Source organism: Geotrypetes seraphini, chromosome 3, assembly GCF_902459505.1.
Source record: "Geotrypetes seraphini chromosome 3, aGeoSer1.1, whole genome shotgun sequence".
Classification (NCBI taxonomy): Eukaryota; Metazoa; Chordata; class Amphibia; order Gymnophiona; family Dermophiidae; genus Geotrypetes; species Geotrypetes seraphini.
The window spans coordinates 336,892,785-336,912,077 of NC_047086.1; the positions used below are offsets into that span (position 1 = coordinate 336,892,785).

The 19,293-nt window shown below is 43.9% G+C and overlaps 1 protein-coding gene across 5 annotated transcripts in view; it reads right to left on the reverse strand.

The window, feature by feature from the left end:
• Positions 1-3,231: 3,231 nt before the first annotated feature.
• Positions 3,232-19,293, reverse strand: part of XPO1 (exportin 1) — a 555,220-nt gene continuing 539,158 nt past the window's right edge. For all 5 annotated transcript variants that reach the window (XM_033936440.1, XM_033936441.1, XM_033936437.1 and 2 more), the window contains one exon: positions 3,232-5,128. In XM_033936440.1, the coding sequence (XP_033792331.1) occupies positions 4,982-5,128 (147 nt within the window). In that variant the 3' untranslated portion in view covers positions 3,232-4,981. The remainder of the gene's footprint in view (positions 5,129-19,293) is intronic.

Here is a 19,293-nt window from a genome sequence, read left to right on the forward strand (position 1 = left end):
CCCGTCGGGGTGATCGATTCCAATGGAGGCATTCACAAAGACTCTGCTCCTTGCATCGAGTGAATTGGCTTCAACGGAGGCACTCACAAAGACTCTGCTCCTTGTGATGCATGCATTGTTGCCAGACCAGACACTCGCAGAGACTCTGCTCCCTGTTGAGAGTGTGTTTCCCGCTGAGGCACTGGAGAGGGCTTGACCTCGCGGGAGGCCTCCACGTGCCCAGGCTGGATTTGGGAAAGAAGCTGAGGCCCCATCGTAGTAAAGAGCTCGATGAATTGTTTCTATAGCGTGGTCTGGAACGAGGCCGGCAAGGATGGATCCGCATCTGAAATGGGATCACCTGTGCGGGCCTCGCGCTCCCTTGGAGCAGTGTGTGAGTGCTTGGACTTCGAGGTCTTGGGCACTTTCAACACTACTGGGGGAATGGGCTGCTGAGCTACCTGACCTGAGGAGGTTGAGGAAGGCATCGCAGCAGGCGCCGGAGTCTGAGCCGGGACGAACGAGGCGGGCTTGATGAGACTCGGCGCCGGAGAGATGGTAGGCTGTGAAGTTGCGGATGATGTCGAGGGCGAAGGTCCCTTCAAGGTCGATGGCTCCGTCGAGGACTCCATGAACAGCGTTTCCCACAAAACGCAACGGCGCTTGAAAGCACGTGCGGTGAGTGTGGAGCAAGGTCGGCACGATTTCGGGAGATGTTCAGGCCCAAGACACTGAATACAGCGTCGATGAGGGTCCGTTAGCGAAATCGCATGCTGGCACTTGGCACACTTTTTAAAAACCCGTGATAGGCCGGGACATAGGCCGAAAAAGCTCCGCCGCAAGATCGAAGCCACCGGGCTGCGGCCACGTGACCTGCCCGGTCGAATGGAACAAATAAAATTTTTTTTTTTTAAACAATAAAACACGACGAAAATCAGCGATTAAGATCAAATAAAACCAAAACCGCGGACTTAGAAGGCACAAGTGAAGAAAACTTTGCGCAGAGAGTCGAAGACGGACTTCTCGGCTCCGCAGAAAAGAACTGAGGAGACACACCCTGGTCTGGGCGGGAGGGCACTCGCGCATGCGCGGTGCGGGCAACTCGAAACTTCGAGTTTTCCTCAAGCAAGACTGCTTGTGAGGCGTCCGCATCGGGGCTCCGTTGGATCACATCACCCATTAGTGAGAATACTTGCCTGCTTGTCCTGGGATAATATAAAAATTTGTTAACAATCTAACATCTGTACCATTGCAACAATCCACGTGTCAGTCCTTATAGTTGAACTCCAAGATTCAAATTGGTGAGTCTAAGATCCTCTGGAAACATTGGCTGCAGGCAGGTATACGTACATTGGATGATGTATTATCAAATGGGAAACTGCTTGATTTTTCACAACTGCAACAATCATTCGTAATTACAAAATCTCAAGTATTTAAGTGGTTGCATTTGAAGCAGGCAATTCAGAAGGAGTTCCCTGATTGGCAAAATTTAAATAATCAGTATATCTTACTGGGCCTGTTTCCAGACAGATTTCCTATGGCATCAGGCCACCAAGTGGTATAAATTAATATCGGATATTTGAATAAGAAACCAAAAACGAGCCTAAAGGATATTTGGAGCATTGAGATAAAGCAGCAGATTTCTGCTACTCAATGGCCACGGATTTGAACTTGGATGATGAGATGTACAACGTAAGCATCTGAGACAAACTTGGTTTTTTTTGTTACATAGAACTTTTTGGACCCCAGTTCGTTTGCAGAAGTTAGATAGTTCAAAGTCAAATAGATGCTGGCATTGTCATCTTGATAAAAGGGACACTGGATCACCTGTTGTACTATTTCCCCTTAATACTCGGCTTCTGGAAGTCGATATGGGTTACAATAGGATAATGGATGCTTCCATTCCAATGTCATATGATATTGTGCTATTTGGAACTGTATTACAGCCCAAGTCTCCAATTTCTGCAGCTAAGAATAGACTACTTCTTGTTATGATTGTGATTGCTATACAGATGATCACAAAAAATTGGAAGAATTCCGATAGACTGAATCATACCTTTTGGTGGGAATCCCTGTGCTTATTCTATTGATATGAATGTATGAATTCGGAACTAATTGGTCATTGTAAAAACTTTAATGAGATTTGGGGCCCATTAGCAAATTTTGTAACCGCCAATCAATAGTATAAGCCTTCCATTTTTAACAGAGTTTTATACACATCTGAGATGGAGGGGAGGGGGGGAAAGATATTTCTATTACTATTTGATAGTTATAAGTGATGTTTTATTGTACCAATTGTTGTATTTTTTATATGCAATTTGTGTATGTTTTAAAATGAATAAAGATTTATATAAAAAAAAAAGAATAAATAAAGCAGAATTTTGAAATAAATCAGCACACCTGTTTCTTTGGACACCTCCACTGTTTGCTTGTTTGCTACTGACTCGTGGAAGCGACTCTCCTGTTTTTTTACATTCTTTAGTTTAGACCAGAGATGGGCAACCTTGGTCCTCGAGGGCTACAACCCAGTCATATTTTCAGAATTTCTCCAATGAATGCTTTGCTTTAAAGTAAAATGACTATTAAAAATTATAGATAAATGAAGAGGTTAGTGGGCACCATGAAAAATACTATTTGGTACTGTGCTTTTTAATGAATGGTCTATTTTGAAGAAATCTGGTAATTTGGGGTGTTGTGTAAGCTGAATTGGATATTTTTATCCCAAAATTAAAACTCTTATTTTATATCAAAATCATATTTGTACAGGTGCTGTGTATCTCAGTGGGGGAGGAAGACATCTTAAAATTGAATTTAGTGAATAAAATTTTATTCATAACATTGCTGGATTGTTGATTTAATGAGCTGATTAAAAAATGTGATTATGCTGTGTTCTAACAACTATTGGCACGATGTGCCAAAATTGCATCATATGTAACTGCCTGTATGTTAGCATGGTGATGAATTGCAAACTGCCCCATTTTGTGATGCCAGTATTTAAATCATGCTCAGATAGATAGTATGGCTCAGAATACCTTCAACTGGATAGGGTGAATAGATTGACCATGTAGGTCTTTTACTGCTGTTTTACTGTCCAAAAGTTGGAAATTTACTAGTAGGATATGTTCTTTCTGGATATACTCATCAAAACTGTATATCCAAACTATGTATTTTTTTCTGGTACAACTATACTAATTAATTGTGACCCTAACTTGGTGTTGCAATGAAAAATGAACAGATTACACAAGAAATATGGCGTTTGCAACAATCCACACAATCAGACACTGTGCAAAAATATATTGAAATCTGAAGAAATACATTTTGGTCTGGCATGTTTAACAGAAACACTTATTTAAAACAGCATATTCTGTAACTGACAGACAATATATAATTCCTAAATCAATGCTCCCAAATACTTTCCAGTACACTTCAACAAATAGAACATTTTTTATAAACAAAATGGTTACATTTTGTAATCTGGCCTACCAACCTTCTAATTTGCACTTGAAAATTAATACATGGACAATACAAAAAATAACTATTCAAATTTCAGACCAAAGGGATCACGCTATACAATCTTTTTTTTTTTTTTTTTTAAAGTTGAAAGAATATGTTGCACTTTTGTATCATCATACATACAGCAGAGTATTTTAAGGAATGCAGAAGGATTACAACTTTCTCAAGGGAAAGAGATGAAAATTTTGATGCAGGGGCACAAGGAAAAACTCTCCTTACTCTTCTCCATCAGAAAAAAAATGGGTAAATAAAACCAGGTTAAAATTCAGCTATTAGTCTGGGTTCCAACATATACTTCCTATTGCACTAATTTACTTCATTATAGAAAACTTCAGGAAGCAAACTAAAAAAAAAATACAATTATATTTACAATGTTGACACATCCAATTAAGCAGCACAAGTCACAAGTTTTGTGATAAATTTATATGTTGGTAACACTTCTGAATTATATGTAATTTGTATATAAATATTTTAGTTATTTCAGATTAACTGCTATATGAAACTATTGCATGGTTTCAACTCTGCAGTGGAGTTAAAAGATTAACAATTCATGTTTACCTTTCATTGTTATGCATTTTGAACCTCATAAAACATTTAGAATAGAGCTTTGATGAAAGGAATAGGCCAAGAAAAAAAAATAAATGTAAACCAAGTTTATTTTGCTTTTTAAGTAGTGTTCTTAAAGCACTACAGCATGGTAAACAATGTAAATTAGTACAAGTCTTCTCAATAGCCAGAGTTTTTATGAGTTGTTAAAAAGATGCAGCCTATTCTAACAGGATAAATATTTTTAACCATTTCACTTCTTGTTAATGAAGGCTCACAAATGAGCAACACTCCTCATTGAGGAAAACAAAAAGCTGTTGTCGACAAAGCGACAGCACACACACACACAAAACAAAAGGAACTGTGTAAAAATAACTAACTGTACTGTGTTCCCATACTTGAAGTTGCTTTACAATGGGGATGATATGCACATGATCCAGCTGCTAACTTGCCAGTCAACTTGTAGAACATGTAGTCTAACCTCTCTGTGGAGTCCAAAACTAAGTGTTCAGGCAGTGCAGCACTTTTCTTCTGGACAATTAACTCAATTTGTTTTATTCATTGCCTTTCCTTCTAGGCTGAAGTAACAGACTAGAAAGAAAACTCACCTAATTATTTTTTCAGATTTTACAAATGTATGTTTAAATTCCATTTGTTACTCCTCTCCCAGTAACCACAAAACGGGCATGAAGTGATATTAAAAAATGCCTTAATTCTAAACTTCATGCAATCTAATTAAAGATGACCAAAACATAACCCTTAACAATGGAAGGATATTTCACAGAAAATTTCTTATACAAAAACGCATAATAAGAAAAAAGGGCCACTAGGTGACATTATAATTTACAAATTGGCATCATTTTGGTCAACAAATATCCAAGTTTTGTTCCTGAATATCCAATGTAGCTGTTCAGAAGAAAACTATTACTTGGCTTCTAATTTTTTAATCACACATTTCTTCAGGAATTTCATGAGGATTAAGGATGCCAGGGACAGACATTTGAAGTTTATGTTTCTCCTCCTGAGCTTGTCGAAGGGCTGTTTCTCTTTCTTCCAAAAATAGGTCAGATGTATCTTCACCTGCAAATTCCTACGGAAAACCCCAAAAAGTCAGATTAAAGGGTGAGAAAACAAACTAACCTTAAGTTATCCCAGGCCCATCCTTTTACAAATGTTACCAGACCAGCCACAAACCCAAAATGGGGATTCTTGTAGCCATGACAAATCATGAACAAACAGCACAAAAAATACAAATCACCTCTCAATCCCTTCCACAACTTACAAACCAACAGCAACAACTTTTGAAGAATCTGAAATGCTGATGTAGTTGTCCATGGCATGGTAGTTCAATATTAATATGTATAGTCGATAAGAACACTATGCTTTCAAAATATATAAAACAATTATATTTAATAGTATTTGATATATAGTAGAACCCCAGTTAACCAGTACTCAAACATTCGGTGCACAAAAAATAAAAGTCCTCCCTCCAATCCCCGAAGCAGCACCAGCAGTGGCCAGTCCCGACCAGACAACCCCCCTCCCTCCCCTGAAGCAGCAGCTAGTCCTGAAACGACAAGCTCCCATCCTTCCAATCCCTAAATCAGCAGCAGCAACTGGTCCCGACCTGACAACCCCCCTCCAACCCTTGAAGAAGCAGCTGGTCCAGAAATGACAACCTCCCCTCCCCTCCAGCCCCCAAAGCGGCAGCGGCAATTGGTCCTGACCCAACAACCCCTCCCTCCAGCTCTCGAAGTAGCAGCCAACCCTGACCAAATAACCCCTCTCCCTCTAGCTCCCAAAGCAGCAGTTGATCTAGACCAGAGAACTGTTAAAGGAAAGATTTATAAACTATAAAGAGTTTTACCTCATGCAAAATTGTCATTTCTTTAATAAAACATTAACTATTTTTTTCAGCGGCCCTCACAGTTAAAGTTTAACATCTTTCCTTTCTCAGAACTGACACACTTCAATCACTATATTGAAAATAAAATCATTTTCCCTACCTTTGTTGTCTGGTGACTTTATTTTTCTGTACTTTTAAATATGTTTCCAGGGCCTTCTTGTCCATTGATTGGTTTTCTCTCCGTCTTCACTTTCTGCCTTGCATCCATCTTTGGCATTAACTTAACATTCAATTTTTCTGCTTTCTTCTCAAAATCTATGTTTTCATGTCTTCCCTTCCTTTCCTATCTCTCTCTCCTTCTCTCCCTATTTCCATGGTCTGACATCTCTCTCCTTCCCCCCCCCAGTGTAACATTTCTCTTTCCCTTCCTCCTTTCTTCCCCCTGTAGTTCTTCCCTTCCTCCTTTCTGCCCCCCTCCCAGTCCAACATTTCTCCCTCCTTTTCACCAGTTCAACATTTTTTTCTCTCTTCCTCCTGCATGCTTCTCCTCTGGTCCTCCTTCCCCTCAACCAAACATTTCTCTCTCTCTCCCTCCATGAGTCCAACTTTTCACTCTCTGCCCTCTCCCCCTTCCCCAGTGGAACATTTCTTCTTCCCTCCTTTCTGTCCTCCTCATCCATCTTGCCCTCTCCACGAGTCCAACACTTTCTGCCTTCTGCACGCTTTATCTCTGTCCTTGCCGCTTCCCTCAAGTGGCATCCCTCCTTCCCACCCCCCACCCCAACATGCTCTCTCCCCATGCACCATCTCACCCTCCCCTCCAGTGTGTGGCACCTTTCCTTTCCCTCCCTTTCTGCTAGGTCCACCAGCACCTCTTCTCCCTTCCTTTTATCTCCCCCTTGTCCAGCAGAAACCCTTCTCCCTTCCCTACTCCCCCTGTTCAGCAGTACCCCTTCTCTCCTCCCCTGTCCATCAATACCTGTATTTTGCAACTGCGGTTTTGTAAGCAATCTCACACACTGGGCAGGAAATGAGGCTCCGGTGCCAGCTGACTTACAACTTCCTGCTGCTGTCGCATATGCAAGGACTCCTGCCTTCGCCTATCCGGCAGATAGCGAAGGCAGGAGTCCCGGCGTATGCAACGGCTGCAGGAAGTTGCAAGTCAGTTGACGCCGGTGCCTCTCTTCCTGCCCAGAGTGCGAGATCGGGTACAAGACTGCTGGCCGCAAAATAGCACCTGGGGGCCGCAAGTTTGAGACTGCTGCTGTAGGTCATTAACAAAGTTAAGAAGTCAACTAGGGGAGGTGGGCAGGTTGTGAGAAAACACATGCTAAAAGGTAAGTATTTCTACTTTCTCTGAGAACAAGCAGGTATATTATTTTCACACATGGGACTTCCAAGTTGCCTGGATCATGACTCTGGAAGAGATTTAATATTGAACATGCATGAGCCTGGTGAAACCCAATAGGGTTGGAGGGAGAGCTGGCACTCAGGAAGTAAACAAAATTTTGTATAACTGCTTCCCTGCTAGATAAACTGCTCTGAGAAGTTGCCATGGGCAGCTGCCCAAATCCAAATCTGGATCATTTCCATGCAGAGGGGGGTGAGATCCTGTGCCTCCTTGTTTGCTCAGATGGAACATGTCAACCTGATTGTCAGTGTGGATGAGGACTATTTGGTGGAGAAGATGGTCTTGAAATGTTTGGAGAACATTGTGTACTACTTGAAGCTTCAGGAGATTGATGTGGAGAGTTTTCTCATGAGGACACCAAACTCCCAGAGTAAGAAGGATGTCAAGATGAGTTCCTCAGCCTAATATCAAAGCATCTGTGCTGAAGAGGAAGCTGGAAGGGGAACCCTTAGGAGATGTTGGATGGAAGCATCTACCACTGGAGAGAATGATAAAGGGAGTAGAGATCTGATGGCTTGAAACTATTAGGTTGATAACTACTGTATATACTCGAATATAGGATAAGATTTTTGGGTAATAAAATGGCCCCAAAATGGGGGTCTTGTCCTATATTCAGGTCATCATCCAGTGACCACCCGACATCCTCCTGGACTTGCCGCAGGCTTGCCGTTAAGCCAGAACAGGAGGGATCCCTCCTGTCTCCTGTCCTGGCTGATACTAGCAATTGTTTACTCCTGCGTACCTTTTTTCGCATCTCTGGTGGGCCAGCGGTGTATGGGCAGGAGCGAGCTTTCCTCACTGAGCCCCTCCTTCCGATCTTGTGGCCAGCAACGCACCAGCATGCATGAGTGAGTTTTTCGAGCTCCTGCCCCACCCCCTGAATGGCTGCCGCCAGTTCTCGTGAGTTCCGTGAGAACTGGTGGCAGCTATTCAGGGAGCAGTGCAGGGCCGGGCGCTCGAAAAGCTCACTCCTGTGTGCCGGCTCAGGTATGCCATTGGCTGCAAGATCGGAATGAGGGGCTCAGTGAGGAAAGCTCGCTCCTGCCCATACACCGCTGGACCACCAGGGATGCGAAAAAAGGTACATGGGGGAGGGTGTGTGTAAAAATTGTTAGTATCGGCCGGGAGGGGAGGGATCCCTCTTGTCCCGACCTACCACTAAACAACCAGAGGGGGGAAGAGGGTACAGGGAAGGAAGGTGGGACAGGGTGCAGAGCCTGAAAGGGAAGGGGGCTGGGTGCAGAACTTGGCAGGGAGGGGGGCTGAGTGCAGAGCCTGGCAGGGGATAGAGTGAGGGAGGGGACACTGGGTGCAGTCCCTGGCAGAGCATGGAACTTGAATATTAAGCCCCTGTCAACCATTTTTCCTCATTTTTTTTTTTTTTGGGGGGGGGGGAAATTGGGGTCTTGACTTATATCCGGGTCTTCATATACAAGTATATACGGTTGATTTGATAGTCAAAAAATAAAAACTAAATACATTTAATGGCTTTAATAGAACATAAGAAGTTGCCTCGGTTGGGTCAGACCAGAGGTCCATCGCGCCCAGCAGTCTGCTCCCGCGGCGGCCCATCAGGTCCCTGACCTGTAAGGTGATCGTTGTCTAAACCCTTAAATCCCCTTATCCTTCTATCTAAGCCCTTTCATAACCAATCTCTACCTCTAGCTGTATCCCTCAATCCCCTAGTCCTTCAGGAATTTATCTAATCCTTCCTTGAAGCCCGGTAGGGTACTCTGTCCTATCACAACCTCCGGAAGCATTCCAAGTGTCCATCACCTTCTGAGTGAAAAAGAATTTCCTGGCATTGGTTCTAAACCTGTCCCCTTTCAATTTCTCTGAGTGCCCACTTGTTCTTGTGATTCCCAATAGGCTGAAGAATCTGTCCCTTTCTACCTTTTCTATACCTTTCATGATCTTGAAAGTCTCTATCATGTCTCCTCTGAGTCTGCACTTTTCCAGAGAGAAAAGTCCCAGCCTTTCTAACCTGTCTGCGTAAGAAAGGTTTTCCATCCCTTTTATCATTTTCGTTGCTCTTCTCTGAACCCTCTCAAGTATCGCCATGTCCTTCTTGAGGTACAGTCACCAAAATTGGACACAGTACTCCAGATGTGGGCGCAACATCACGCGATACAGCGGCATGATGACTTCCTTTGTCCTGGTCGTAATACCCTTCTTAATAATGCCTCAAAAACATTCTGTTTGCTTTCTTTGAGGCTGCTGCACATTGTGCCGTTGATTTCATTGTTGTATCCACCAGCACACCCAGGTCTTTTTCAAGGTTACTTTTCCCTAGCACTGATCCCCCCATTTCGTATCTGAACATTGGGTTCTTCTTCCCTATATGCACGACCTTGCATTTGTCTATATTAAAGTTCATTTGCCATTTATTTGCCCACTCTTCCAGTTTGTTTAGGTCCCTTTGTAGGTCTTCATATTCTTCCGTGGTTCTAACCCTGCTACAGAGTTTGGTGTCATCTGCAAATTTTATAACTTCACACTTCGTCCCCGCTTCCAGGTCATTTATAAATACATTGAACAGCAGCGGTCTGAGCACTGACCCCTGTGAACAACTGAACATATAATTTTTCCACAGTCCCCATGCAAGATGATGCATTTGCAGTATTGTTCAACTAGCTTCTGCATTCCTGAAGAGAAGAAGTTTTTTAGCTGCTCCCGAAGCCAGGTGAGCACCACTTCCTTTACTTCATCATCAGAGGTGAATCTGCGACCTTGCAGTGTCTTCTTCAGTGGACCAAAAATGTGATAATTAATAGGTACCAGATCTGGACTGTAAGAAGGATGTGGAAGACGTTCGAACACAAGCTGTTAACATTTCTCTTCTGTCACTGCTGCTGTATGAGGGTGTGCATTGTCATGGTGCATGGTTTTGGACAACATTCCTCTTCTTTTGCTGCAAATTGCAGGTTTAAGTTCATTTGACAACAATGCACAGTATTTTCACTGTTCATTGTTTGCCCCTGCACTTGGAAATGCACCAGAATATGCCCCTTCACATCCCAAAATAAGGTTAACATGATTTTCTTGGAGGAGGGCTGACATTTGAAATTCTTTGCTAGATAAGACAGATGTCTTTACTCCATGTTTTCTCTTTTGCTCTCCGGGTCGTAGTGATGCATGGGGAGGATCAGGGTGTGTGGGGGGCCAGGGGGCATATGGTGGCAGGATAGAATGGGCATCCTTCCTACCAATTTTTTAATACCAGGGATGGGGTGAGAGATTTTTTTCTCTTTTTTTAATGGAGCAGATATTGTGCATGTGTAACACATGCATAACATCTATGCCATTTAAAAAAAAATAAAAAAAAATAAATAAAAAAAAACAACAGCCAAGTGGCAGGACACTGCTCTGGGGCTTCCTCTACTACTCAGCTGTTTGGGCTCTTCGCATTTGTTAATGTCATTCTCGCAGTGACTGATCAGATAGTACTCAGGCCAGCCGTAGGAAGTTAGGAGGAACTGAGCCTAGCTAAACCTGGGCACGTGGCAGTGCAAAGGAGCGGAGGAAGCAGAGAGAGAATTAGAAAGGAATAGAGCGGAGATAGCAAAGAGGAGCGGAGAGCGGAGTGGAGGAAGCAGAGAGAGAATTAGAAAGGAGAAGAGCGGAAAGCTGAGCGGACAGAGTGGAGCAAGCAGAGGGGGAGGCAGACGGAGCGGAGAAAGCAGAGTTAGCAAGGAAAGGAGAGGACCGAGCAGAGTCGAGGGGAAGAGATGAGAGATAACTCTGCCTACCCCCGACGTCACCAGCCGAACTCCCCTATAAAAGGGGAGGAGCTAATGGTGCACAGCTGTTTGGCGCGCAATGAAGGCGAGCGGCAAAGGCGCTTGCCTTAGCGAAAGCGCCTTTGTGAAGGGCCTCAAGGAAGGCCGAATCTTTATCACTAAGGGCTCCGGAAAACCGCCAAGGTAAGGACTCAACATACAACAAGGCGGAGTACAACCACTAGGCACATAAAACTAACTAATTAACTTTCAAGCTATCTTTTAAACTTTCCATCTATATTTCAAACAGGCAGATCTTTCTATCTCACTAACAAGCAGGCAGACCTCTCTAACTATATAGCAGGCAGACCTTACCAGTCACCCTAATCTTTCAAACTATCTAACAGGCAGACTTTTCTAACTAACAAGCAGGCAGACCTAAATAACAAGCAGACAGAGTAACTAACTAACAGGCAGTCCTCTCCAATTAACTGACAGGCAGACCTAAATAACAAGCAGACAGAGTAACTAACTAACAGGCAGTCCTCTCCAATTAACTGACAGGCAGACCTTACCAGACACTCTAGTAGGAGTAAGGGGGGGAAACCCCCCCACAAAACTTGAAAATGGCAGGGAAAACTAGAAGCACCAAGACTATAATCAAGACCGGCATTCCAGTCACCGAAGGGATCCAGGGGATGGCCACGGTCTACGTACAGGCGGAGGATGACCCAGGACAGTGGACAGAGGTCTCTGTGCAGACCGAGGCCATCCCCCAGCAGTACACTACAGTCTCCACACAGACAGAAGAGGTGGGCCAGCTAAACGGAGCCATCTTACTGGAACTGAGGAGCCTAAGGGAGGAGGTGAAGCGCTTGAGAAGCATCTGGGAAGACGAGGCCTTCATCCAGGAGTCATCCAGGATCTGTCCAAAATCACTGAGCAGGCGCAAGACAAGACCATCCTCGAGAAGCCCAAACCGACCAAACCTACAGCTTTGAAACCAACGATTGGGGTACAGGAAGAGGCTGGAAATGCTGACTCCTGGCAGCTGGTAACCTCCTCCATAGGCAAGCACAGAAGACCTTCCTCTTTTTCTGTTTCTTTTTCTTGCAAACATGGCAGTTTTACATCAACCCCACAAATCACCTTGAGGAACAGATTCCAACTTTTACAGGAAGGAACTGCCAATGAGGTACAGGAAGATGTCCAACAGATGGCTCCGTTTCCAGGGACAACAGATCAGCTCCCCCCGAAGAAGTGCAGAGTGGTAGTCATTGGGGACTCCCTGCTGAGGGGCACCGAGGGACCAATTTGCAGACCAGATATGCAATCAAGAGAGGTTTGCTGTCTACCAGGAGCCAGGATCTGAGATGTAACCGCCTGCCTAGATAGACTTATCAAGCCTCAAGACCACTTCCCCATGCTTCTCATCCACGTCGGAACGAACGACACTGCCAGGAACACCCCGGAGAATATAACTGAAGACTTTGGAGCCCTAGGTGAGAAGCTGAGGCGGATGGAAGCGCAGGTGGTCTTCTCCTCGATCCTCCCAGTGAGAGGTAAGGGAAGAGCCAGGGAAGAACATATCCAGAGGACAAATGAGTGGCTACACGGATGGTGCAAGGAGATGAACTTCGGATTCCTAAACCATGGAGAGGCACTTCAGGGAATACAGGGACCAGACGGACTCCACCTGACCAGAAGGGGTAAGAACGTCTTTGGACACCGACTAGCCCGCCTGCTTCGTAGGGCTTTAAACTAGGTAAGTTGGGGGAGTGTACCCACTCACGTACTGGCGTGGTAAGGAACCATCCTGGTGAGGTAAGTTGCAACTCCATTTCTGAGTCCGAGGTACGTAAACAGATTGAAAACAATACTACAGGAGTCACACTAACTCAGGCGGAAAAATCTCCACAGAGACTTAGCAAACATAAGGTATGGAGGGCTATGTATGTTAATGCCCACAGTTTAGGCAATAAAATTCTGGAATTGGAGACGGAAATAAGGAACACCGACTTAGACGTGGTGGCGATATCCGAGACTTGGTTCACGGATTCACATATGGCTATACTGGGATACAACTTACTTCGTCGAGACAGAGAGGGCAAAATTGGAGGAGGGGTTGCACTATACACTAAAGAGGACATCAAAGTTACCAGAATCGCAGATGTCAAGTATACCGTGGAATCCCTCTGGGTGAACCTGGTATCTTGGTGTAGTATACAGACCTCCAAGACAACAGGAAGACAAGGATTATAGAATTAATCGAAGACATAGAGAACATCACTTTGCGTGGAAACACAGTATTGTTAGGGGAATGGCCTGATGTAGATTGGAACAAACTTTCCGCTACGACCAGCAGCAGCAGAAGGCTATTAACCTCCATAAAGGGAGCACGACTCAAAAAAATGGTATTGGAGCCCACTAGGAATCAGGCGATACTAGACCTGGTACTCACCAACTGAGAAAGAGTCACAGAGGTTTCGGTAGGCGATATGTTGGCCTCCAGTGACCACAACATGGTATGGTTCAAACTCAGGAAAGGTTTCACTAGATCAAACACATCAACAAAGGTCCTCAACTTTCGGGGCACTAACTTCAAACTGAGGAGTAGTGGCTCATGGCCAGTAGGGGGTGATGTTTATGGGACGGTAATGGAATGGATATCAGAACATGATAGTACAGTATTTTTGTGGAGTTTTTCTACAAAAGTGCCTGTTTATCGTATGATTCTGGGTAATTCTAGTTAGATACAAGCATATGTGTTAGTTAAGGCCACACCCAATAGAATCGTACGACAAACTGGTAAATAACAATCTGATTATGAATGAAGCTAAAGCCAGAAAAACACACTACAGATTAATATAAGGGAAAGTATAGTAATATTCTTTTTATGTACTTTGCTATTAGGCTAGATCATGAAGGAAACCAGGGTATATAGGGACTCCATTTTAGTTCTTCGTTTTGCTATATCTTTTGTGCTTTGGAATCCATTTTGAGTCAGTGACCTTCTGTCTCTCTGCTTTTTCTTTGTTCAGAGTTTTTCCCGCTACTAGCATCGTGGTGGTAATTGATACCAGATGTGCCTTAGGCTGGAAAGAAGTATCCTAAACTGAGATATAACATTTATGAAATATGAGTTATGAATGGCCGAGATATGAATGAGAATTATGAATGCTTGGGCCCAAGCAAGCAAATATGAATGTGTGGATGTGAAAGAATTGGTAGAAGAACATAATATATATATTTGCAACCTAAAGAAATCCTAAAGCAACATCTGGAAAAAATTAGAGTCAGACACTGTGTGTGAAGCTGTCAGCTCAGGGGAAGAAAGCCCCTCCTTCTCTTTGATTGCCTTCTCCTGCACTTTCTCCTTTCCTCTAAGGCTGACAAATTCTCAACACTGTTTGTAGGGCTGAGAACATTTCAGCATCTTTTTAACAAATGATTTCTCTTAATATACCCATGTGAAAAGGATACTGTATATTCAGAAATGAATATGGACAGAACAAATATGATTTCTGAAACTTTTAAACGTAGAGGAATTTTCTTTGTCTAACTTTTAAGACCACCCATGTTATTTTATTGGTTGAGAAACTGATGATGTCACACTGAGCCAAAAGTATATAATAGAGTGTCGTAAGATATTAAGCTGAGCTCGTTATCAGAAAGCCAGCATTTTGGCAACTATAAAGATCTCCCGCTAATGTAATGGCTATTGCATTTTTTATTATTTTTCACACCTTGAGCTTATGCGTCAAATTCCTATGCTCAAAATGCATGGGAGATTTCGTCCATTGGGCGCTGCAAACCCAAGCTGAAACCGATAATGTATAGGCAATGTAGTCAACTCTGAAATCTACCCTATACGAAGCAACCAACTGCTATATAAAAACAGTAAGCAGACGGCGGAGAAACAATAAACCTCAGTGGTTCACTGCGGAGATCTCGGACCTCGTAAAAAAGAAGAAAAAAGCATTTATCTCCTGCAAACAATCAGGAAAAAGGGAGACAAAAGAAGACTATCTGACCAAGTTTAAAGCTGTCAAAACAGCAGTCAGAGGCCAAACTCCGAAAGGAAGAGAATCTAGCAAAAAACATTAAGAAGGGGGATAAATCCTTCTTCAGGTATATTAATGACAGAAAAAGAAACACAGATGGGATAGTATGCCTCATGAAACCAGATGTGAATTATGTAAAATCAGACTCTGATAAAGCTGAACTACTAAATGAATACTTCTGCTCCGTCTTTACCTGCGAGGCGCCGGGATCCGGTCCACAATTGCAGACAAGGGAAAGCTCGGAAGACCAGTTTCGAAATTTCAAGTTTACGCCCAGCAGCGTCTGCTATGAACTATCAAGACTCAAAGTGAACAAAGCCATGGGACCAGACAAACTTCACCCCAGGGTGCTCAGAGAGTTGAGTGACGTCCTGGTGGAACCGCTATCCGTGCTCTTCAATCTTTCCCTAAGTACAGGAAGAGTCCCGTTGGACTGGAAAACAGCTAACGTCATTCCACTCCACAAAAAGGGATGCAGGACGGAGGCTGCGAATTACAGACCGGTGAGTCTCACATCAATAGTGAGTAAACTTATGGAAACACTAATCAAACATAAATTAGATACGATCCTGAACGATGAGAATCTATGTGATCCCCATCAACATGGATTTACAAAGGGAAGGTCCTGCCAATCCAATCTAATCAGCTTCTTTGGGTAACAAGAAAGCTGGATATGGGGGAGTCCCTGGACATCATGTACTTGGACTTCAGTAAAGCTTTTGATAGCGTCCCACACTGTAGGTTATTGAGCAAGATGAGTTTGATGGGATTAGGTGAAACATTAACTGCATGGGTTAAAGACTGGCTTAGAGGTAGACTTCAGAGGGTGGTGGTGAACGGTACCCTCTCCGAAACGTTGGAGGTGATCAGTGGAGTGCTGCAGGGTTTGGTCTTGGGCCCGATCCTATTTAACATCTTTGTAAGGGACCTGGCTCAGGAGCTTCAAGGTAAAATTACATTATTTGCCGATGACGCCAAACTATGCAACATAGTAGGCAAAAGCACATTGCCCGAAAGTATGACGCAGGACCTACTCTTACTGGAACATTGGTCTTCGACTTGGCAACTAAGCTTCAATGCCAAAAAGTGTAAGGTCATGCACCTTGGCAGCAGAAATCCATGCAGAACTTACACCCTAAATGGTGAGACCTTAGCTAGGACTGCAGCAGAACGAGACTTAGGAGTGATCATTAGTGAAGACATGAAAACTGGCAATCAAGTGGAGAAAGCTTCATCCAAGGCTAGACAAATGATGGGTTGATTCCGTAGAAGTTTCGTCAGCCAAAAGCCCGAAGTCATAATGCCGTTGTACAGATCCATAGTGAGACCTCATCTGGAATATTGTGTATAATTCTGGAGGCCACATTACCAAAAAGATGTGCTGAGAGCTGAATCTGTTCAGCGAATGGCCACCAGGATGGTCTCAGGACTCAAGGATCTCCCGTATGAGGAACGGTTGAGTAAATTGCAGCTATACTCACTCGAGGAACGCAGAGAGAGGGGAGACATGATTGAGATGGGTTGTATCGAGGTGGAAGATGATATCTTTTTTCTTAAAGGATTCACAGCCACAAGAGGGTATCCGCTGAAAATCAGGGGCGGAAAATTTCATGGCGACATTGGAATGATCTTCCACTGCAGGTAATTGAGGCCAGCAGTGTGCCAGATTTTAAGAAAAAATGGGATAGGCATGTGGGATCTCTCAGTGGAAGAAGTTAGGGGGGTGGGTCATTAGAGTGGGCAGACTTGATGGGCCGTGGCCCTTTTCTGCCGTCATTTTCTATGTTAGGATTAGGGGAACCTCCGTACAAATCATTTGCATGCAAACTTGTTGGATCATCTACTGCTGTTCAGGAGTTGGCCAAAAAAATAGCCAACAGCGACTCACACGGTCTTAACAATATATTAGATCACATTAGTTTTATGGACCATACGCATCAACAAACTATGCTAGATGATATCGGTTGGTAGAAGGTTCCCTGGTCAGATCATTTTCTTGGGGAATTCGGTCTATCAATTTTTATGTCCCCCTACTACTGATCATGCACATTAGAAGTGAACTATAACCATTAGGAAAAAGATCAGCTCAGAACTCTTTTGGTTCCAACTCCTAAAAGTACTACCATGTGTTTCTTCTGGTAAATTGTCAGAAAATCTTAGGCAAGATTGGAAGGAACTGTCAGAAAGTACCTATCAATCTATCTTCCTCAATATCTAAATTAGTAAGTTATGCATGGAAGGTACCCTGGTACTTGCCTTATCATCGAGAGTTAAAACAGGTGTGCAGAAGATTAGAAGGGAAATGGAAAAAAAAAACTAACACAGATTCTGATAAGATGATGTGCAGCTCAGGTCTGCCAGAAAAGCAGTTACTTACCGTAACAGGTGTTATCCAAGGACAGCAGGCAGCTATTTTCACATATGGGTGATGTCACCGACGGAGCCCCGATGTGGACGCCTCACAAGCAGACTTGCTTGAAGAAACTCGAAGTTTCGAGTCGCCCGCACTGTGCATGCGCGAGTGCCTTCCCGCCCAGCGTAGGGCGCGTCTCCTCAGGTCAGATAGCTAGCAGAGAAGCCAACCAGGGGAGGTGGGTGGGTTGTGAGAATAGCTGCCTGCTGTCCCTGGATAACACCTGTTACGGTAACTGTGCTTTATCCCAGGACAAGCAGGCAGGTATTCTCACATATGGGTGACCTCCAAGCTAACAAGGAAGGGACGGTGGGAGAGTTGGCAATTTAGGAGAATAAATTTTGTAATACTGTTTGGCCAAAATGTCCATCCCGTCTGGAAAAAGAATCCAGACAAAAGTTAGAGGTGAAGGTATGAACCGAGGACCAAGTAGCAGCTCTACAAATTTTCTCAATAGAAACATAGAAACATAGAAATCGACGGCAGATAAGGGCCAAGGCCCATCCAGTCTGCCCACCCTAATGACCCTCCCCTGCCTTTACTTTGCGAATAGAACCCAGGTGTAGATCTGAGGAAAACTACGGAAGCTGCCATAGCTCGAGCCGTATGGGCTGGGACTTTACTGTGTAGGGGTAAACCAGCCTGGGCAGAGCCGAAAGAGATACAAGCAGCCATCCCATTGGAGATGGTACGCTTAGAAAATAGGATGTCCCAACTTGTTTGGATCAAAGGAGACAAAAGTTGAGGAGCAATTCTTTGTGGTTTGGTGCGTTCCAAATAGAAAGCCAAAGCACGTTACAGACCAGAGTATGAAGAGCAACTTCTCCAGGATGAGAACGAGGTTTTGGAAAAAACAATTGAAGAACAATGGAGTGGTTGAGATGAAATTCCAAGACCACTTTAAGGAGGAAATTAGGATGAGTACGAAGGACCACCTCATCATGATGGAAGACAGTGAAAGGTGGATCAGCAACTAAAGCTTGGAGCTCACTGACTCGTCGAGCCGAAGTGAGGGCAATGAGAAACACCACTTTCCAAGAGAGATACTTCATTCATGAATCTGGAAACCACTGGACAAGCAGAGAGGGGTTTTCCGTCAATAGGCTGATGGAAAGTCACAATTGCACTGAGATGGACTCGGATCGATGTAGACTTGAGGCCAGAATCAGATAAGTGCAAAAGGTAATCCAAAACTGAAGATAAGGAAGAATGCTGAGACTCCTTATGATGAGAGAAACACCATGTAGAAAAGCTAGTCCATTTCTGGTGATAGCTTCCAAAACATCTCAAACAGATTGAGAAAAACTGAAGAGGAGTTATGGTGAAAGGTACCAAGCTGTCAGGTGTAGAGACTGCAGGTTGGGATGAAGCAGAGATCCTTGACTCAGTATAAGCAGAGAAGGAAAAACTGGTAGAAGGTAAGGCTCCCTGCTGCTGAGTTGAAGTAGAAGGGAGAACCAAAGTTGTCTGAGCCACCGAGGAGCAATCAGAATCATGGTGGCATGGTCAGTCTTCCATTGGACCAGAATCTTTAGAATGAGATGGAATAGAGGAAACGCATATAGGAAGAGATTTGTCCAGTCCAGAAGAAAAGCATCTGCCTTGAGATGAAGAGGAGTGTAAATCCTGGAGCAGAACAGAGTCAGCGTCGAAAAAAGGTGTAGATCGAGGCATACAGGAAGAAGGGCTCCGTCTGGAAGCATGTCTCGATGAAAACCTCAATCTTCGATGAGAACTATGCTAAGAAGCTGAATTCGAAGAACAAGGAGACTTCGCCTCGGAGAGAAAAGCAGCCAATGCCC